General features: G+C 51.1%; 1 protein-coding gene and 1 long non-coding RNA gene across 2 annotated transcripts in view; both read right to left on the bottom strand.

The window, feature by feature from the left end:
- Nucleotides 1-22,654, bottom strand: part of MAP4K4 (mitogen-activated protein kinase kinase kinase kinase 4) — a 136,390-nt gene that overhangs the window by 64,864 nt on the left and 48,872 nt on the right. Inside the window, 1 exon segment of the mRNA XM_084526747.1 lies at nucleotides 11,025-11,081. Coding sequence (XP_084382873.1) covers nucleotides 11,025-11,081 — 57 coding nt within the window.
- LOC311440260 lies at nucleotides 13,360-14,412 on the bottom strand. The gene is made up of 2 exons (XR_014695286.1): nucleotides 14,332-14,412; nucleotides 13,360-13,627 (listed from the first exon to the last, which is right to left on the bottom strand). It is a non-coding gene; the product is annotated as an uncharacterized lncRNA (long non-coding RNA).

Below are 22,654 nucleotides of genomic sequence, written 5' to 3' on the forward strand. Positions count from 1 at the left end.
CTATGCTGGTCCCGTAACATGACGAAGTGACAGGCTGAAAAATCTTGCCTCAATCGCACTGATTTGAGGGCGAACAAAGAGCAATTAGCCCAGCCAAAGAGCTGGGGGCGGGGAGGGGGGGCCCATTTACATCTGAACGAGGAAACCTGGCTGGTGTGCAGAGCTTCGAAATCCAGGAGGATGTGCTTTAAGGCAGCGGATTTGCTCAGAGCGGAGCTGCCTGACAATGAAGCCATGCACAAAGGGGACAGAGCACAGCAACCGTGCCAGCTCCAGCTCCGCCACCAAGGAGCGGAGCCGCCGGTCGGTTTGGAAGCCTCACTAAGCGTAGCGGAAGAAGAAGAAATCCCACACACAGCAGTCAGAGCCCTGCAATCGCCGGAGAAAGGCAGCTAAGTGAAAGACCATGTGTCGGGGAGGTCAGCTTCTGCCAGACTACAGGCATCCAAACAAAGCCCGGCACGGCTGGAGGCTCCTCTCCTGCGGTTCCCCGAAGCGCTGTCCCCACAACAGGCTGGAGCAGAAACCCCAAAGCCCAGTCGAAAGGGAAAGCCTCACAGAAAGCCTTGGTGAACTTGGTGAAGCTTTGCCTTTCCCAGTTTGCTAACAACTGGCACCCCGCTCAGAAAAGCCTTCAGCAGAGCGAGGGGCAGAGGTGCAGAACAGGGAAAGGCCGAGCAGGGAGCCTGTTAGAAAGTCAGCCAAACGTCTCATCTTAGGAAGTGGAGTTTAAAGGTTGTGGGCGCTTTGGTTTTCGTTTTGCTTTTCTCATTTGCAAAGCTCTGTCCCCAGATCAGCTCCATCTGCAGCCTGCAAGATTCGGAAAGTTTCTGCCAGAGCGATGAGGAGCGCACAGCCAGCATTTGGCTTTCAGTCGCAGCCATCGTGTGCTCCAAGGCTCACATGCCGTGGAGAGAAATCGAAGAAATTCGGAACTCTCTTTGGGCGAACGCTAAGCCTCAGATCCGAGGCACGAGAAATGACGACAGCGCATGTGTACGGCTTCAATAAAAGCCGGGCGCTGTGGAAAAAGGGACGTTGCCTCTTTTCATGACCTATAAAACTTCCGCACTGAAGGCAGGCTCGGCTGAGGGCAACTCTCCAACTTACTGGCAAACATCTTCAAAGCGAGACACCCAGCTAAGGTTGTCTCTCATACAACACAGCCCTTATTCCCTCATCCCTTTGGTTCGATACCGGATGCTTTTCACCAGCAGCTGTACCTGGCTGCAGCACGGACAGCAAGGCACCAGTGGCAAGCCAGTTTTCACCACCTGTGTACAGCACATTTCTGTGGTGCTGGCCTTTGGGGTGAGCACGTGCCACACTGACCACCCCTGTGACGTGTCTTCTTCCCTTTGGGGAGGTGTAGGACACGGCAAAGCTGTTCCTCTGCTGTTACCCTCCCCATAGGTAGGCTCCCACAGGGCCAGGTAAGGCCCTATTTTACCACTCATGCTGTAAAGATGATAAAAAACAAGGATCAAAAGGGAAAAACTAATGATGAAACAAGTTTCTCTGAATGGAAGATGGAAAAACACTCAACACCACTCAACACCAGGAAGCTGCTACGAGCATTAGCTCGGAGGTCAGCGCTGTGCTGCTGCCTATGAGCCTCCAGAAGAAACTTCTGGCTCCTGACATCAGGCAAATCAGTTCCTCCCTCGGAAGCCCTCTAGTGATGGCCCAGAGCACAGCAGTCCCACAGGCACCCGGCACAACAAGGAGAAAATTTAGCCAAGGATTTGGACATGGCTATGTTCGGAGTAGCTATTTGAGCAAGTGGTAGATGGGGATTTTGTGACTGGTTATGCGCTAGACCTCCAATACCAAAGAGGCAGCCATCCATCATGAGTGGCTGGTAACTAAGACATGGAAAAAAATGTAGAAAACTCGCAAAAATGTAGGCTTGATACTGCCATGATTATTTTTTTCAATCTCAAGTGACACTTTGCTTTATTGTGCCTTAGCAATTGGCACAATCTCTGCTGTCTCCTATACAGCTCCTGAACACTCTTGAGTTTCTACAGCCATGCTCATCCCCACGTATTATTGAGTTGCAGAGAAGACCTGCAGAAAAAAATGCATCTTCAGTTTATTTTCTAAGAAAAACGATTAAATGGCAGCGAGTGCTAGCCCCCCTCCAGATCCAGCCCAGCCTCAGGGCTTGCGGCAGTGTCAGGTCTTTCCGTGTGACCGTGTGATGCTGTTCCTAAACCCAGGGATTTATATCCTTCTGCTTTATCAACCAGCTGCACAACATTAGACTGTAACACAACCGGGGGGGTTGTTTTTCCCATCTCAGAGCAGCGAATCGTTAGATGCATCGTATGCTGAGCACTGCTTCCCACAGCACAGCCTGCTGCACCTCAGGACCACGTTGCCCTCAAAGAAACCCGTGACTTAAGTGGGACCTAAGTAATATCTGGGGGAAGCCAGAACAATACCCAGTGCCTTAGGAATGGCACTACACAGGGCAGGGCTCCCTGCTCTGACTTTATCCCGCACGCTGGAATTCAGCATCGCAATGTACATTATGGAAATGGTCCAGAACAAGAAGTGAAGTAATTTCTGAGGCGAGCAAGCCGACTAAAAATAGCCTGCTGCACAGTGGGAAGGAGCGGAGCAGGGGGGAGCCCTGCAGAAGGGCTTGGCTCTTCGCTCCTAAGCCCACAGGTGTGGAGCACGAGGAACAAACCCTCAGCGACCATCCCAGGTGGCTGAGGAGGATGCAAGCAGGTCCTGGAGAAGGCATCACGGCCAGCTTGCCTCCTGGTCATCACAAAGCCATCGCTGTGCAGGTAGGGGCTCCCACGTGGCCCCATGGCTGTAGTGGGGTCCTGAGCAGCCAGCTGTAGGTGGCTCGAGCAGGGGGTCGGACTGGGTGACCTCCAGGGATCCCTACCAGCCTCAGCCACCCTGGGGCTGCATGAAAGCCACGCTTTTCTTAGAAAACAAACTCTTCCTCCTGTCTTCCCTGCGAGCAGGAGAAATCCCTTCATGAACTTACCGGGGTGTTTGTTTGTTTAGGTTTGTGTGCACGGGCTGGGGAATGAGTTTGCAATTTAGATGCTGATTCCTCCATTTTCACAAGAACAGTGCGAACGGCAGCGTGCTAGCAATTTGTGTTGGAAATCAAGGCCGGGGACACCTCCCCGATGGTTTTAACCAGAACCGAGGAGCAGCAGCAGCAGCTCTGAGTGAGGAACCAGCTTTACCCTCAGGGGCTTGAACTGGAGTGGAGACTTCTCCGACGATGTAGCCCTCTAAGATCCATACAGGTCAGCACAACTCAACCGTTTTGTAATGGACTCAAGGCTTCATAAAGCCTTTACATTGAAACAAATCGCTTCCACGTGTCAGAGAGGTTAAAAGAATGAAAAATTCAGAGTGCAAACGGCTAACGGAGATAAAAACGGGTTTCTCCCGCAGACTAGAAGAGAGGAAACCCAAGTCAACGCTGGAGAAAAAGCGACGGGGGTAAAATATGCAGGAGGCAAATCAAACCCTCCGTACTGGTGCTGCCTGTGCATCACAGTTTCCAAAGCAGTGAATCACCAAAGCCTCGCTGCCTGCAGCCGCGGTCGGCCGGGAGGACAGGTTAGTGCAGGGGGAGCCGAGCAAGCAGCCAGCAGCCGGGCTGCCTGCCCTCCCTTTTGCCTGTGGTCTGTTTTCCCAATTAAATTTCCATTTGGTAAAGCATTCCGCAGGAGAAAGCCATTTTCAGGAATCACACCCACTCCCCTGCCTTGCTCTCGCAGGCACATCCAAGGCGCTTTGCCAGGCCAGGAGCAGTTATCTGAAGGCACGGGGGCTGCTGCGTTGACGCGGGGATTTCCACGCAGTTCTTACCAGCTCGTGTGAAGCGAGGAGCAAACGCTAAAGCTCAGTTCAGGAAGAAAGAGCTGCGGTGGAAGATGCGGGAGAAACACCTCATACAGCCACCAACACGAAAAAAAAATATATTAAAGTTCGTTTCTGGGACTGACCTCGCCACTTGGCAGAGAGAAAGGCATCCTGAAGGCCTTGGGCGCCAGGGGAGGAAATGCCTCCCTCTCAGGCACAAGCAGGGTGTTAATCGTGCTCACAAGTCAGCTCGGAGTGCAACGAGCTCCCACGTCCTTGCACATTAACACTTTCTGCCACCAGCTCGAGGTTTAGGAGCTGTTTCTTTTTGTCTTAAGACCGTATTTTAGCCAACGACTCCCCGCGCAATCACTCACAAAAGGAGCGCTGTCGAGGGACTCCGAGCAAACATTTCTCTCTCATTAAACATCAGAGCACGACACTGCCATTTTATGTTTATATACACGTTAAAAATGGAGCAGAACTGAAAGGGGGGGATGGCACAGGATAACCACACGATTTGCAGACCCATAAACTAAAGACAGAAGCAGAGGGAGATTTTTAAACGCTTCCAAGCCTAGCTGCAGCGCTCGCTGGAAAGCCAAGCACCGAAACTTTCTCTTTAAAGGCGAAAAGAAAAAGAAAGTTATCTACCTCCTGCTCCTGATTTACTAGAGACCAGTGGCCAGCCGGCTGATAATGGACAGTGGCCACGGTCTGCCCGCCATCCCCAGCAGCGAGGCTGTAAATCCCAGCCTCTCTCCTCCCCGCGCTGCCTGCCAATTTTCCCATAGCTTGTCAGGGCTTCATATCTTTGGAATTTCTCCCTCATTAGGCTCGGCCGAAGCCGGCCAGCGGATCCAGACGGCGTTTGGTGGAGAAGAAGGCAGGAGGCACAGGCGCTATCGCCGAGAAGCTTCATTTCCTTAGGAAGTCGAGATAAAACTGGGGAATGTCACAGGAGCAACAGGAGGAGCCCCCGGGCAGGTGGGGTTTATGAAACTACAATTAAACACAGTCGAGAAAGATTACGTTTGGAGCAGATATCTCCCCTTTAACATAAACACCAAATTAATTCTCGGCTCTTTGATCCGAAAGCCAAACTTTGAAGCGTGCCCCTGAGAGGCAGGAGCTCGGGCTGGCCCTGTGCTCTCCCGCCCGCCAGTGCAGGAGGGAGGAACCTGCCACAGAGCCCGGCTGCAGCCCAGATCCTTGCAAAAGTTAAAGCCGAGTGCTCTGTCACAAGCCTCGCTGTGTGTTTTTTTTTCCTGTCCAGACTGACAAGAGCACGCATGTTCCCGCCGTGTATTGACAGCGCTGCCTTGTTTCCCCGGAGCAGACAACGCGCCTGATTCACCGGGGGTAAATGGAGCTGCGCCGTGTGCCTGACAAAGTATACAAAGCGCAGCCCCCTGCTTTTTGCTGTTATCTGCACACCAAACATTTCTGCTTCCCGTCACAAGCTGAGTCTCCCCAGGCAGCTCTCGCAAGCAAAGGCAGCGCCAAAACGCCAGCGTCGAGGCCGCCTCCTGCAGCGGGACTCGAGCGGGCTGCTGCTCACGTTCGTGTCAGTGCAGGGCTGACCTGTAGGTCAAATATCGTGGCTGGGAAACCGTCCCATACTACCAGTGATCCTTCCCCATGGCTGGTATCGGGTTCTGGGTTTTCCTCGTACGGATGCGAGCCCCTTCCAAGCACATGGAAGTCACGTTTCAGTCAGGGGCTCCCCTGGCAATGCTAACAGCGGGTCTCCAGATGGCTGCAGGTACCACGGGGGAAAAGATGCACGGCCTTCCTGTTAAATGCATGAGTACTGGCCCCTTGGATCGATGGACAGTCCCCGAAAGCTGGCCTTGAAGCACCTGGCCTGCTGACTAAAAGGATGGCACAACCTCTGCAGCCCACCCAGACGACTCACCCTTTGCTCCCAAGCGCGTCAGGGCAGTGGCAGCGTCAGACCAAAGGAGAGGAGTTTTTAAGGAAGAAGCCCAGACTTGTCCAAAGAGCTCAGGACGTGCAGAAAGCCTTAGCACATACCTGTGCTCCCACCCGTCTGCCACTGGAAGTCAGCTGCAGCCTCCACAGCATTTTGTGTTGCGCTCCAGGTGGGTAACCACACGCTCAGTGGCAGGCTTCAGCTAAGGAGAGCATCCTGACCACCATCGATCTGTGCTACAGCAAGGTGCTACCTGGTTCTCCTACAGCCAGGCAGGCCACATTTTAAAGCTGCCTCCCTGAAACAAGGAGATCCTTCTCCAAGGATCTTGGAGTCATGGCCAAGTCCCCTTGGTAAGGCCATGACTTCAGTTAGGTCATTCGTGCGATGTAAATTTAGGGGGCAGGATGAAATCGTTTCCTGCTAGACAGGATGAAGCCTTTCAGACCTGGCATAAGCAGGGGGAGACGAGAAGGCAGAGACTGCAGAGCTTTCTTTGCACCTCCGTAACACAGCGATCCACCACCAGCCAGGGCTTTCTGCCCCACCTCTAACCACGCGTGGAGCTCCCCACTCAGCCTCCCTCTCGCAGCAGCACCAAGCCTGACGTCCTCCCTTTCCCCAGCAAGCTCCTCCAGCCTGACAGCCTCGCCAACCACCCCAGGACTTGGATGAACACGGTTTAAAAGTTTGCCCTTTGCGCAAAGCGGTGCCAGCAATGCTCCAGGAAAGTTTCTTGGGTCGGGTCCAAAAATATTCCCTGCAGCTCCAAAAAGACTGCCCCACTGGCTGTAAGCCTCAGCTCTTCTCAACCCTCTCCCAGACCAGGTATTACAGCTCAAGGGATCGTTCTGCTTAGCTCTGTAATGGTAAGTTCCCAGCAGGTTTTTTTTTTATTTTTTTTTCAACTTAATTCCTAGAAGAAACCAGAGTTCAATCAGCTTCAGGAGATATTGCACAGCCGCACCTCACGCCTGGGGGACAAGCAAGCAGGGTGCTAGCCCTCCCCATGGGAACCATCTGGGTTTTCAGGTGAGACAAAGATCAAGATCCATCGACCATCTTTTGTTTTTTTCATTAAAAAAAAAAAACATGTAAGAGGGTAAACTTTTGATGGCTATTATTTTTGTTTTTTTCTTCTTTCTTTCATCTTTACGCAGCTGCAGTCTTTCTGCAGACCGCTGTCGGGATGCTTTACGGGCACCGGGTAAGATCATTTACGCTGCCAGGGTTTATAACACCATATGGACCATCAGATACAGGCACCCAACGACTTGCCTCCTCCACCAGCAGGCTGCAGTGAATAATCCCGGTCACCTTCCCTGCCGAGGTGCAGGAGATGTGCCGGGTTTCTGTGCAGGCCCGGAGCTTTTGGGTTGGGGTTGGTCATTTTTCTGCCTATGGAAAGGGCAAGATGGGCAAGCTCTAGGAGCGATGCAGCCTCCTTCACAAACCAGCGGGACACAGCGCCCGGTTGTTTATTTGGCATAATTTTACCCCGACTAGACTGGACAAGCCAGGAAACGCTGGGCACAGGAGCTGAGAGATGCTGCTATTAAGAAGGCACGCGGAAAACTCTCCCGGAGGATGCCAAGAGCGTGTGTGGGAAGAGGTAGGAGGAAGAAGCGGCAGCAGCAGGGTTACAACAAACAGAGAAGCAGAGGTTGTGGTTTTTTTCCCCTCAAAATCAGCTACCAAGGATTTCCAAGCAGAAAAGCACCTCTGGACATGGAACACAGGGCTGACAGCGGACACAACGGCCCAGCTGCACAGAAAGCCTCCCGAAGAGTTAAAGAAAGCCGAGCCGTGTGTTCGGGGCGTGAGGCAAGTTACCAAGCTCAGATGCGCGCCAATCTGCCAAGTAAGCTTCGCGAAGGTTTTAAATGTTGGTTTTGTGTTGTGTTTTTTTTGTTGTTTTTTTTTTGCTTCACAAGAAAATGGATTCTTCTAAGCGAAGGGCGGCTGCCAAATCTCACAGCATACTCGTGTTGCAGCTGATAGCATCAGTCACGGCTCGCTTGGCATCCCGCAGCGCGCACAGCAGCGTGCAGCAGGCAGCTCGTGGAGATCCAGCAGCACGGTCACCGAGAGCCTTTTGGGAAAGGGGTCAGCACTGACTCAAGGCAGACTCTTCCAAAACAGTGCCCCATAAGGAGCAGAGACACTTCCATAGGAAGATTGAAGCCAGACTGCAGGAATCTCTCGAACGAGGCCTCCCCCAGCGCACGCGCGCAGCCCGGGAGGCAGCCTCCAGATGTGCATTTGGGAGAATCCTTCCCAAAGTGTGTATATGCTGATAGCTCGTGGTGTTCCCCTTTTAAGGCCATTGAGCTCGCTCCGGCGACAGAGCAGCTCGTGATTGATGAACGCTGCTGTTTTGTTGTTATTTGCTCCGTGCTCCAGTGACATTTTTTCACCCCTCCGCGTGCTCCAGCTTCACCCTCGGAAAGCGAAAACACGACCTACATGCATGCCATGCAGGAAGAAGGCTTGTAGGGCTTTAAATCTTCCCCATCTTTTATGGCTGGATCTATAGGTGTGTGGATCTCTTGAGATCTACATGACCTTACAGAGCTTTCCTTGATTTGTTTGGAGAGAAGTGGAAGAAACGGCCAAGCTGCACGCTGACACCCCGCGTCGTTCCAGGCAGCAGCGCTGACTAGTCGTAATATATTCAAAGATGGAGCTGATATCTTCAGCCCACCTCCTCTTTTCTCATCCTTACCACCATTCTTCTCGAAATTAAAAGCTGAAGAGCAAACCACAAGAAAAGCTGGGACGGATGAAGAGCGCTTCCAAAGCGCCGCGTTGGGTTTGAGCTGTAATGTTTCTTCCAACGTTGCTAGTTGGAGGTTACGCTACCTCATTTTCTTCGTGCCAACCAAAACTTTTCAAGGGAAGCCTTTGCTTCGACTTGGACATTCCTCCCGTTTGGAGGAATCAAAGCTTCGCAGCCCAGAGCTGATGTAACCTGGGTGATCCTGAGCAACGCAGGAATTGCAGAATTGGGCCTCGAAAACTGAAAACCTGGGGCGTGCCCCTGCAGCGTGCCAACACATTAGGCTTTCTAATTTTTTAAGCGCTTGGCAAAGCGAGCACTGGATCAGAGGTAACTGAAAAGAAAGCAAGTCTTGTGTGTTCTCCGCGCAGGTGAGACAAAACAATCAGATAGCATCCGCCGCACCGCTCTGTCCCAAATCCTCTCCTCCTACCATCCCTGTAAGTTGCCGTGAGCTACAAGGATGATAGAGCTGCTTTAAACGTTGCCTGCCAGCAGCAGGAGATGCTCAGGGAGGCATCCCCTGAGGAAACCAAGCCACGGCTTGACCGTGAGGCCTTCTTTGGCAGCAACATCAATTGGAGCTGTCCCTGAGCCCTCTCTCATCTGCCACCAGGGAAGTGGTACACACAACTGTGCCGTCCGTGCCTGGTGTTAAGGAGTGGGGCTGGCTTAGAGCGACTTGGAAGAATTTACACCACGCTTTTGGCCTCGTCAGGCTCGTTACTTTGAACCAAAACCACATGAGCTCCGCTGGTAGGAACGACGACACTTTTTAAGCTGCGTGGGGCTGACATCTCCCGACTCCTCCCCTCTGACTGCCCTCATCCCCTAAAAAAGCCCTGAGCCCGTGAGATAGGAGCTAGACGCTGCCAACACACAGCTTGCAAAACCGGCCAGCGAACTGCAGAGAGTTTCAAACCATGAGCTCAGCCACACCACGCGCAGCGTTTTTCAATTGTTTTCCTTGTGCTGCGCAACCCCTCCATCACAACTGGTTGTGATTAACCCGGGCTATTGGAAACAGAGGGGCGCGTGCAGCGCAGCCCAGCTCAACGCTGCGGAAGGAGCCTGCGCCGTGCTTCGAATGCTGCACGAGTGGCAACGTCTGCTGTGCAAAGAGCTTTCGCTTCGTGTCAATGCACCTTCCTTCTTCCCTGCTCTGTCCACACGTTATCTGCTGCAAGAGAGCGCGGCCTCTTCGTGAGGGCTGCCTTTGGAAACCTGCAGCTGGAGGTTGCTTCTTATCAGCCCATCTAACGCAGCCAGGACGCCCGGCTCTTGGCAGACACAGCGGCTCAGGTTAGGGCTCGGCCCTCACAGCACCCATCGATCACAGGGAGATTGGGAGATAGGACTCGAGTCCTACCAGTTAACCTACCCCCACCTCCTTGTTTTCCTCCCTGGTCGCCTCTTGCACCTCGGCCACTCGCCCCGCAGCTTGTCTCCAAGCCCATTTTCACTCACCGAGGCCCCTGCACACGCCAGCAGCACAGAAAACATTTTGCAGCAATATCCTCGTAGGATTTTCTGCTTAACATGAGCAGCTTGCCAAAGACCCCCTGCCCTGTGCAATGCATGCACATTAACATAATTTTTCCCCTAAGGCCTGGAGAAGATGGAGGAGCTTAGAAAGGGAAGGCGCTGGGTTTGGAGACGCACAATGTCTCCACGGCACCGCAACACCAGCCAGGAGCTACAGATATCCCACGAGGGGATCTCCTTCGATTTTAAAGCTGAAGCTGCTGCGTTAATTGGGGATGCAACCCTATAAAACAGAACTGGAACCAACGGGGAAAACTCCAGCTTTTCTGAGCTGTTTTGAAGACTTAATTTAAGCTGTTTGCTTTCTGAGCAGCACAAACTACGAGGCTTCAAGTATGGGCATATATTTTCTATTTCTCTGGCTGGGTTAATTTCCCGTCTTTCTCATCTAAAGCTCCACAGTAAATCCCCCTGGGTCAGCTACAACTACTACTTTACACTGCTGAGTTCTGCCAGCAATCTGCTCATCGTTCCTGCAGATGTTTCTGCTTTCGGGCTTCTGGGAACTTTATTGGACCCATTTCCTTTGAATAAACGCACACCCTTCTCAGGCTGCACACGCACCGGGGAAACTACCGGCCTCTCCCTCGAGCAGCCTCCTCACCTTCCTCCTTAGTAAGGCAGAAGCAAGGTGTTTGAAAGAAAATAAAGTGGGAAGCAGGGAATCTGCCTTTTTTCTGAGCAGTTCTGGAGTGCTACATGTGCTGGTGTGTCCTGGGCCCAGCTGAGGCCCTTTGTGCAGGCCAGAGGCCCCAGCACACAAGCAAAAATCCCACAAGGGGCAGATGGGCTGGAGAGGCCAGGCCCTGCAAGCAGCGAGCAAGCATCCACACGCCAGGACCGTGCCCGTCAATGCCACCCCGCTGTAAGCCACATGGCAGCCTCGTTACTAATAAAGCAGGATGCTTCTCTACTCACCTCAGTAACGTCCATGACTTTGATGGCTGCCAGCTGACCCGTCTTGACATGTCGACCCTGGAGAAGAGAGAGAGAAGCGTCAGCACCCAGTGTTTCACCCATCCCTGCAACGCACACGGAGCAAAATATTCGGACGAGAGCTCCAGCTGCTGGGTTTGCCCCAACTGAGGGACCCTTCCCTTCTGACGCTTCAACAACAAATACTCCACACAGCTAAAAAAAAATAATTTCTTTTTGAAACATTCTTACAGCAGTCTTAAAACCCATTTTTTCCCACATTAAAGGGGTGATCGCGGAGATTAAGCACAGACAGGTCACATTTGCAGCTTCTCTTCCATCTACTTTAGCAGAGCTCATAGCAGTGATCATTTATTAACACACCACCAGTTATCCTCCACGTGCCACAGATTTCATTTCTACGCATCAGTGTCTGGGAACTGGACAAATGCAAATATCCTGGGTGGCTGAAAAAGGATTCTCCTGGATTTAGCCTTTAAAAAAAGGGGAAAATGGGTGGTGTTTCCTCAAGTGGTGCATCAGACCCGTAGCAGCCCTCTTTGCCTGTCTCCTCCCGATGAAGACAACCTCTCCCTTCGGCTACAGCACCATAAGGGTAGGGTTTCTCGGTACAGCTTGAGCTGAATTAATAGATCCCAGCTACTGCAGCGGGGAGCTCGTCCCCTTCCCCTGCCTCCCTCCATCCTCCTGTCGCAGACTTCTCCCCTGAGCGCCAAACGCACTCTGGCACGCCGCAGGTCATATGAGAAGCTGATTTAGATCACGAAAATGGCAGAAAGTTAGCACAGAAAAAGCAAACTGTGGGGCGGGGAAGAGCAAAACTTGGTTTGCTCGGCAGTCAGAGCAGAGCCAGAGCCTGAGCTGGCACAGGGCAAACCACGGGGCTGGGAGAAGGCAGCCTGCCCCAGGACACACAGCCTGACCTCCCTAAATCCTTCCCAAACCTCAGCTCTTCCCCAAATCAGCATCCCCTATAGCTGATGGATGTTATCGGTATCTTTTTCCTTGGACCGACTTCTAAACCTCTTTGCTTTATTCAAGACTGGCACCCCACAAGCAGAGCACCCCAAACCACGAGTCTCTCCGGAGAGATTTTGGCTCCTTCCCACATCACGGTGCCCCCCAGAGAGGCAATGCCCAGTGCTGCTGCTGCTGCATCACCCAGAGCTTGGGTGAAATCCCACAGAAATCTCTGCTCCCAGCTCCTTTTAGGACTCTTGCTGCGCTGCACTCTCCCCCCATTACCCGATCCACGTGCTTTCTATAAATAAATTACTGTACTCGGGCTTCTGCCTGCTCTCTACAGTCTCTTTATTGCACGCCTTTCTTTTTACAGTTTGGTCTCAAGCTAGGCTGGATTTTGAAACTAAATTAGGGTCGTAACATGTGTGCGCGATGGCCAAGATCGACCTCACCTCGACCCTACTAATTCTGGAGCCTTTCGGCGAGCCCTGGGGAGATGCAACTCCAACATCTCACCTGGACCTCTGCCTAATGGCAAAAGGCTGCGGTGGTCTCCTCGAGGCTCACCCTCCTGCCAAAGGAGGAGGGGAAAATGCCTTCGACCGAGGTGGAAAGATGCCTCCTCTCTCGGCTCTGCCCTTATTCTCTGTGGCTCTGGGGAGGGAATTAAAAGGTCCAAGGACGCCGGGAAGCGCGGTTTGAGGAACAAGCAGAACACGCTGAAGATAAGAGAGGAACAAGGACATCTCAGAGGGGAAAAAAAAAAAAAAAAAGCTCAGAAAGAAGAAAAATTGCTTTATTTATCACTTTAAACCCTCAAACTACTGCTGGGCCGGCTATTTCCAGCGAGGAGCCTGAGTTTTCCCAGGGCTCAGCCTCGCAGCTTCTCCTCGAGACAACATTCCTCCCCGCGAGAGCGGCCCACGGCCATGAGTAATGCACAGCAGCCCTGCCGGCCCCCCAGTATAGAAAAGCTTCTCCAGTCTAAAAAAGCTTCTGTATTGGAAGAAAAAGCTGCTTGGGGTCCTGCCGGTGCCTCGGCCGCCTGCTATCGAAGCGCAGGGAGCTGGGACCAGCGCTGGCGTTTCATTTCACTGCCTCTGTGGTGGGGAGGGGAAAAGCTCCTCCAGCAGCCTCCTGAGGGACTGGAAGGCAGGGGAATTGCGGACTGTGGGAAACGTGGGCTTCTCGGGATCTCAGGCCAAATTTAAACCCCGGTCAGTTCCGAATTATCGTTAAAAATTGCTCCGAATACCCTTTCGTCGTAACGTATGGAGCGCTCCTATAAGCATCTACGACACGACTGGGGGGTGCAGCGGGACAAACTGATTTATATGGGAGAAGGAGAAGGACATTTCCAAGTCACATTCTTTTTATTAAAACCGTTTTTCCAAGGAGAAAAAGGGGGAAAAAGCAAACGGCACGGGCACAACACGTAAGCAGGAGCGGAGCTGGTGTTTGTTTGTTTATCTGCCTCGCCGCCCTGCTCAGGAACAGACTTGTCAAACTCTCCGCCCGCCGCTGCAATTTCTCTTGCAACATAAACCAGCCAAGGGCTCCTGCTTTGGAGACTGATAGTCCGATATTCCTGGCTGGCTTTCGCTTTGGAAAGCTTTCTCCACCTTAAAAATAATAATAAATATAGAAGTGGTTGAATATGTTGAAGGAACTGCTGGGAGAAGCCCGCAGGACTCCATCTCTGGGGGTAAAAATGTACTCGAGCCACCTCCCCAGGCACCGTGTGAACACAGCAGGCATCAAGGCCACGTCCATGCAGCATCTCAGCGCTGTCTGTCCCTCCAGCAGGACATTTTTCATGCCCAATGATGCCCCTGCCTTAGTGCTATGTGGAGCCGTGTCCCCCCAGGGTGTCCCAGGGCACCCCGACCCCACACACAGGGTGCCCAGCAGCTGAGCCCGGCCACCACCCCCCCAGATAAGAGCATCCCCCGTGGTTAGGCCATGTTAAGAAGTTCCCTAAGCAGAATTTCCAAATGGCTTGCTGTTTCTTACACGCCCTCCCCTGTCCCTTCCCTCTTGCCATGCATCTATTCATGCTGAAGCACTTGGTTATCCTCCCGAGGAAGGAATGCAAAGATATTTTTGTAGCTGCTGCTCCCTTCTATTTTTAAGTGGGCTGTTGGGCAAACACAGAACTGGGCTGAGCAAGTCAATGGGGCCCAGCCTGCTGACCCAAAACCTCGTCCTGCTTCTTCTCCTGCGGGATGACAGGGTTTTCATTTACACGCAGAGGGTTTTGAAACACAGCTCTCCCCGTCAACCCTGCAACACTGAACTGGATGTTGCACTGGATCCATTACTTAACCGTATTCCCAGCCGTGTCTGATAGCAATATGCTGTTTATTTCTCATCTCAGTGGGCTTTCAGCATCGTGAATAGCAGAGGGGACAAGGGGAATCCTTGGTCGACCGCCAAGATCTGCAGAACATTAGAAATTTCAGGCCTACCCACACTCCCCATGTCAGTTAGCACACCTACTTCTTGCCTCTTTCCTCCTCTGCACACGTTGCTACTGTAATTTTTTGTTGTTGTTGTTGTTTGGGAAAGGTTCAAAGGCAAGTAGTGTCATGTGCTGGTTTAAGCGTGCTTTTTTTTTTTACTTTTTATCCCCAAGAAGCCTTAGTGTTATCAAAGAGCTATGCAAATGAAATGCAAAAGGCATGCTACCCGCTCGCTTACCTCCTCCCCCGCTAAATACCCAAGACATGCATTGCACAGCGATGCACTGCTCCTGCTGACACACTTTCCGTGCATGGATGTGCCTTTTGGGGGACTGTTCCTGGAAGCCTGCTCCCCAGCTAAATGGCACGAAAGCAGACCGGGGGGCAACGTCACAAGTTAGTTAAGGAAGGAAGGCAGCAGGCGTGACTCACGACTTGTATGCTTAGATTATCCTGCACACAGTCTTTGGAAAACCTCTCCAACCTCCCGTTATTCCATGCTGACAATTAGGAACAGAGAGGCAACCAAGTTGAAAAACTTCCCCAAAAACTCCTAGGTCTACCCTGCGAAAAGCAGCAAAGGCACTGCTTGAGGAGGACACAGAGCACGCATTCGGACAGGCAAAAAGAACAGCACGAAGCAAAAGCAACCTCCTCAATTAATGGGAAATAAAAGAAAAATCAAATGTTCTTAAAGCAAGTCTGCCTCATTGCATTTGTAGCCAAAATAATGCTGTTCCTACTGATAAAACTACTGAGCAAGCTGAATAATTACAGGCTCCAGCCGTGGAGATAAATTTGTACCAAAAAAAAAAGGAAAAAAAAAGGGATAAAGTTTATCTGACATGGAAGCTCCTTGTAAAACAAAAATCAGCAAACAACCTCAGTACAAAGGCCTGGCAGAAATGCACGAGAAGTGAATAAAAAAAGCCCAAACCGATGTTCCCTTTTCCTGTTAGCTGATTTCTAAACCCGACCCGACCAGAAGCTATTAAAGACTCCCACTGTTTCAGTCAAAAGCCGGGACAGGGTGCTGTGTTTTCCCTCCGTCTAGCTCTTGACATCAAATGCCTGGAAAGCAGAACAGCAAACAACACCCTCTCGATCCGCCTTTCGATACCCACGGGCTCCCGAGCAGCCTGTGGAAGAAATAATCGGGACAATTTCCTCATGCACGGCACCGCATTTCTGTGAAGTACGAAAAAACATGGTTATTATGGGTCAGGCACCTCCAGGGACACAGGGAAAAGCTGTTCCCTGCTAAAACAGGGAAAAAAAAAAAAAAAAGATGTACATTATTACCACAGGCACTTCCTCCTCCCGACAGCTCATTGCCTAAATAGGCAAAAAGGCCAGGAAAGCTGAAAATGGATGGTGGGAACACCGTGGCAGGGAGCCACCATCTGCCTTTCCCAGGATCACGGCAGGGCCCAGGCCCCTGCCCCATGCCCACCTCGCCCCGCGGAGCAGCGGGATGGCAGAGGGAAGGAAGAGCACCACAAGGGGCTGCCAGCTCTCAGGAGGATCTCCCAGGGCTACCCGTGTCCTGCCTCAAGTGGCACGAAGCATTCCTCAACAAATGGGGCCCGGAGGCCGCCCTGCTTTCCATCTCCCCACAGACCACCCAGCAGGAGAGGCCGATGAACTGGGGTCTTCTGGCAACGCCCCCAGCACAACCACCACACGTTCTCCACAGGGCCTCGGCTTTAAGCCCACCAAGAAGATGAGTCCTAACATCGATTTGCCTCTGGTGACCCCCCAAAAGGTCACCTTGAAGGAGATCACCACAGGCCCGGGTGCCACCTCGCCTTCACAAGCACTTGGTGCCACCTCAAGAAGAGGTGGCTCCCCACCACAAGGGGCACACCGCTTGCTGCCTCCACACAAAGTGACCCCACCAAGGCCCACACGTGGACACGTGGAGCAATTTACACCTGCAAGGGAAAGGAGAACTATTTTCATTTATTACCACCCCGGAGGAACAGTACAGGTGAGCAGAGCAGGCAGGACTGCTTAATGAGGTTTGCTTCAACATGGCTAAAACAAAAAGCCATCCATAACCTTTACAAAAACCCACAACATCAGCATTTAAGGAGAAAAGTTAATAAATTCTTGAATGTATTTTACATATGTATCTATAAAATGAAGCTCCAGTCCAACTGTCAATACTCCTCCAGTCCACAAGGCGCAATAAAGAAGCGCTAGGCTCTGTGTTTGAGGGATTTTGCTTCTCCTACTCGGGGCAGACACGGGCAGGTGCCTGCTTCATTTGTACCCAGTCATGACGAACACGATCGGTGCCACTTCTTGTCACTCACACCTCCTGGTCGGTACGGAGGAGGGAGCCATCCTTTACCAGGCAGCCAATGCTGAAGCTGAAATGCAGTTTCCAGGGCACGAGACATGCTGGGGAAGCGCTACAAGAGGAGGCTTTCCTGCAAAGCATCAAACCAGCCGGTGTAGGAGCCACACAGACAGGGACTGTGCTTTATACTGTGACCCTGGATGCACGAGCAAATTAAGGAATATTTTCCCAACTTGTTTGCAAGATGCAAAACACACATTTAGCCTAAAGTTAGATGTATTTTAATTAAACGAGGACTTGCATCGTTAAGGCTCTTTCCAGATTTCTTTTTTTTTTTTTTTAAATCTTCTGATATCCTGCCAAGTACATCTGTGATTCTAAAGCAAAAAAACACCTTGTCCTTGAGAAACTGGCGGGTGGCCAGAGCAATCTGTAAACAGCTTTGTGTCCACATGAACTATTTTCAAATCCTCACGCAGTATTTTCAGACCTCGAGCTCTTTCTGCTTTGTCAGCACTTAGAGCCTGACTCAGAAACCCCAGCCTGTACGAACAACCCCTTCTTTACCAGACTCGCCAACAATGAAGCGCCAACCTCAGAAAGTCTCCGAGCCTGGTATTTATTTATCTAGGGAAGGAGGGAGAGTGGAAAGAAGGGCCGAGAGGAAGCCCACTTCCTCTCGGTTGCCACCTGAGCAGTATTTAAGCCGCGCTCCCAAAGCCTGTGGCCACCACGTGTATAATTTGGAGGGGCCACGCATCCAGCGGACAGGTTAATCCGGGGATGAGAGCCGTGTTCATCAGGTAAATGCAGCCTGCACGTTCTCCCACGATTACTTTTTACCGAGTGCTCCAGAACACACCGAGGGCCTCGCAAAAACCAGTCAAAACACGCTCGCTGCTCTGAAATAACACGGCACGGGCCTTCGCAGACCGAGCTCTGGCAAACAAAAAGGAGACGAAATTCCTAAGGAGGACGCGTGGAGCAGGCACACTGAGCTCCCGCCGCTGCAACCGGTCCCCGAGCACCCCACAGTGCGCTCGTGGCACAAATATAATCCAGATTAAGCAAAGTTTTTTCAGGGTAAAAGGATGTCAGATTTTAGTCCCAAATACAGCTGCCTGCTGTAACTGTAGGTAGGACACCCACTGCAGACTTTTTAGCATTTCCAAGAACAACTGCACTTGGGAAAAAAATAAAAAAAAAAATCTTTCCTCATGACACGGCACAAAAGTAGTATTTGTCTCACGCCCCAAAACCATCTGTTCCTGCAGACCACAAGTCACTAATCCAGAGCAGAGCTGTCATTAGGCGTAATGTAAAAATTGCTAGTCAGGAAGGCCAAGATTTTGGTCTCAAACCGTTCGGTGAGCTGCAACGAAGAAGACAACACGGCACTGCCCCGGACTGCAGAAGAGGAGCGAACAGCAGAGGCTGAATTCTTGGCATCGATGCTCACAGCGGGGCAGAGAGGCAGCAGGGATGCGGCCCCACCTCAGAAGCAAAACCTTAAGGAAACAGGCAAATGGGCCAGACCTCCTGAGGGCCACAGCAGGCTGCCCCATCAGCTCATCCCCCCTAAACACAGGTAGGGCAACGGGAGCCTGTCAACATCTCAGCCTCGAGTCCCAGCCCCAGCGAAGTGATAAAATTGTTCCAGCCCCATCTCAGGAGTGCCCTCCACACCCAAAGTTTCCGTACTCGGATGGGTGTTTTCCACAGAGGTAATTGTGAAAGATCTTACGGATCTGCCCATACCCTGATGTCTCCACGAGCAGATAGGGCTGAGGGCGAGGGACATACCGTGCTGTATCTGGCTCACAGCACAGCTGGGGCCAGCACGCTGCCTCCTGCTGCATGGATCTTTGCAAAACAACCTGCCACCTCTGCCACCAGGGCTCGGAGATGGACCCGGACCAGGAACAACTGAGAAAACACCAAAAAAAAAAAAATAGGAGCCATCCACTGCACTTTCCTAGGGTGTATGCACACCTCCTGAGAGAGGAAGTCCTGAGGACTGGTGCCATAAAAGCTACCTGCCATTTACACAAATCACCACTTGAATCTGGAAATCGGCCGCGTTAAACAGCAATCAGGTCGTCTGCCCAAATGCTACAGCCACGACCTAAACCCATGACGTGGTACGGTGGTGCAGAGCAGCAGTTCCTAGAATTAAGCAATCTTCCAATTAAGCGCCGTGTGTTGAAAACAAAATTAAATCAGCTGCCGTGCTACCCTCCTCCTCCTCCTCCCTCCTCCCCACACCGGGGAGAGAAACCCAAAGCCCTTCCATCCAGCCGAGCGCTGGAGCTGAGAGCTGCAGCACCAGCAGGACTGGATTGCCGAGGTTTGGGAGGGGGTCGACGTGTGCCAGCTGTGCCTGTCCCAGATTACAGTACTCCGAGGAGAGCTAAAACAAAGTCATTATTTTTTTTTAAATCGTCGTAAAACGGGATTTCGGAAATTTCCGATGCTTTTAAAGCTCGCCTTTTGAAATTTACAGCCACTCGTCTAATTACCGAACGAGCTTTCCGGCTTATTATAATCATGTGTCTGCTCTCCAAGCATCAATACAGCGTGCTAGGATTGATTGCTCAATTACACAACGCGCGGCTCTTGCATCTGCCAGCAGAGGAGCATTCGCAACACGTCCACGGGCTTCTCTTCCCACCTTCCCAACCAGTGCTTACGGCTGCGAGTCCCCCCAGCCAGCCGACCCCTGGGAGAAGCACAGAGGAGACGCGGGCCGTGGCTGAAGGCACGTGCACGGGTGAGGCCTTCTGCCACACATGGGGCAGAGCCACCAGGCACACCACTGAATGGAGGGAAAATCAATCACAGGCATCTTTTTTTTTAATCTTTTTTTTTCAGACTAGATGCTCTAAGCCTGAGCACCATCCCCGATCACCGACGCTGGCTGAGGAGACCCCGAGGAGTGAAAGGCACTCACCTCTGCTTGGCTCTTTCTACAGCAGGCTCCTACAGCCAGCTCTTCCCAAGGGAAGATCCCCCTGCAGCCACACACAGCCTGACAGAGGACAGCCGGGTCCCCACGGACACTAGGGTCTGTCCCAGGGGTCTTACTCTGGCCCAGGGCCCAGGAGGATGCTTTAGTGAAAACTGAGCAAAAAGAAGAGGGCTCTTGTGCTCCTCTTACCCCTCGTCCAGCTGCAGTGCATCTCAAACGGAGATGCCTGGAAAGAAAACAAACAAACAAAACCAGGCCCAAAGCCTCCAATGAATTTCCATCCAGAAAACCCCAGAAGCTTAATTTGATATTGCACTGGGCTCGAGTTCAAATAAACACGAGAATTCAAAGCTAGCAGCATAAAAGATGCCCAGTACTGAAGGAACAAGGGAAGGAGCTCGTACTTCCCACAGGTGGAAAGCTACAGGGGCTTCCTGCTCTCGTTTTTTGCCACAAAACCCAAACCCAGCCAAGAAAGAAGCAAGGCTGAGAGGATCAGAGGTAAAATCATCCAAGGCACATCAGAAAGATGAAAACTGAGGAACTGCAACACCCAGGTTTCTGCAGGGAGCACAGAGCAGGGGCTCCCAAGTGCTCAACCAAACAGCCGGGGCAGAGAAAACAATCCAAAGCAAATTACTGGCAACTGCTAATACTCTGTTTTAGGGAAAAAAAAAAAAAAAAAAAAAAAAAAAAAAGCAAAAAAAAAAGCAAGTGCTTAATTTTAATTGATTTTGATGGTTTTATTATTATTTTCATCTTTTACTAAATGCTTCAGTATCTTCCAAGCCATCTTTTGTACACAGTTAAAAGCAGGTAACGTACTTCTTCCAGTTTGCCTGCTACATGAAAATGTCCAAGAACCATCTTTAGGTAGAGAAGTTATTGAAAATGATGAGGAAAACCTACTAGTGTGAATTCAAAGCAGATTATTCCAGCTTCCCAGTCTTCGTTTTCATGCTCGTTGCAGGCAAAAGTTCACTTGCTGTACTCCTGTGACCCCCCCAAATGTGTACACACACCACACATTTAGCCCTAAGAACGCACTTACTAAGGACAAGTTTTGCCTCTGCCTCAAGACAGAAATCATTCAAAGCACAGGCAAGTCCGTGCCAAGATATTCCAGGAAAACAAACTAGAAGGTTCATGATAGGCTTAACTCGAGTCTGATTTCTTCAAGGAAATTAACTTGAAAAGGAGGCCTTCAGGCTGCATTTCTCCAGGCTGTGCTACGGGAGAGGCCTGGCAGAGAGGACGGGTGATCCCCAGCAAGGAACCAGGACTGAGGTCCCACCAGGTGCCCCCTTGGCACAGCCTCTCTGGGGAAGCAAGAAGCACTATGGCTTTGGAAGAGCCCTCAAACATAGGTCATAAAGACTGGAAGAAAAAAAAAAAAAAAAAACAAAAAAAAAAAACAGAAGTGTTTTACTGGTGGATGGGTCAATAGCAACAGAGCTGGAGATAAGGCGTGTAGGAGCAAGTACAGCTTTATCTTTCATCTCCTCATCAGATCTTCTGCACTCCCAGGGATGACACCTCCATTCTCAGGAAACAGGATCTCATATGAGGATACCTACTAACTTCGAGCAGTGGCAGGGCTTCATTTCCTCCAGTTGGAATCACCTCACAGATCATGAGCAAAGCCCTTCTTTCTTCAATCAAGATTACCTGATACTGGATCGAATGTGACCCTCACATGGCTGCTGCCTTCGGGACCAGGCAATAGTGTCAAGCAACCAAAAACCAAGCAGGAATGAAACCAGAGCTTCCTTCTGATCTTTAAACTCCCAGATGCAAATAAATCCATCTCATGGACATACTGCGACATAAAGAAGAGGCATCCAGTCCAGAAAGCTGGAAGGAACAGCCAAAGAAAAAGAGAAGGAAAGAGTCCTGCCTTGCGACTGCTCGAAAGCCAACACACAAGAGTAGGCCATTGCATCAGAGCAGCTCAGGAAACAAGTGTGAGTAACAAAAGGTTAAAAATGCTAGATTTCAGGAAGGCTTGTCCATTCAATGATGCCATTTGTGACAGTCAGCAGCACTTCTTTCCACCACAGCTAGACACAGGCGTTTTCAGGACCGCACTCTGCTGGAACATCCCATCGCTTCAGCCATGACTGCAAGGCCAACATTCAAATACAGGTACCTCAAACTCCATATGTTAAAAAAAAAAAATGCCCTGATGTTCAAAGACAGAGAAAACAAAACAAGTTTCTGTATCGTTTGTCCACTTCAGTGGACATGCCAGGTGCTTCCCAAGTCTACAAAAAAGAGATAGTTAAGGCCCCTGAAAGGAAAAGGTACGGTAAGAAAAATAAAAAATAAAACTTAAGAAACAAGTATCTATTTAATGTTTTTTTTGCAAAGCTCTGTAACAGACCCGAGGCTTTCAGCCAAACTGCTCTTGAAACTAGCAGCTGTGCCAGGGGACCTCTGCTCATATAAATTAATTGTGGAGAAACTTGCACGCGCATTCGAAAGTCGGCATCTCTAGCGTTGTTCCTCCAAGTCGTGCATGCAGAGAGAGTCTGACCCGCTCTGCACCTCTACCTCCACCCTTACAACCACTTCCCTGACTCTCCTCAGTTTGCAAACGTTTCTTTTTCCCCTTTTCAAGTCACGTCTTGCAAAGCCTGCTACTACACAAATTAAGCGCTGGCTTTCTGCTACCACATTCCGCTTCCTCGGGGGAAGCAGCCTGAGCGTCCAGGAGGCAAAGAGGTGCACGTGCACCTCGTCTTCGCTCCAAAAGACAAAACGTGCCAACCCTCTTCTTTTTTTCCTGTTAAAGCAGGCAGGAACCTCTAACCCTCTCCTTACAAGCAAATCCACAAGTATCAGAAAGGTCCCCCCATGGGCAATGGGGCTGGGGTTGGAAGACAATGTGTAGATGTCACCACTCCCAAGGGCA

Source organism: Aythya ferina, assembly GCF_964211825.1.
Source record: "Aythya ferina genome assembly, chromosome: 1".
Taxonomy (NCBI): domain Eukaryota; kingdom Metazoa; phylum Chordata; class Aves; order Anseriformes; family Anatidae; genus Aythya; species Aythya ferina.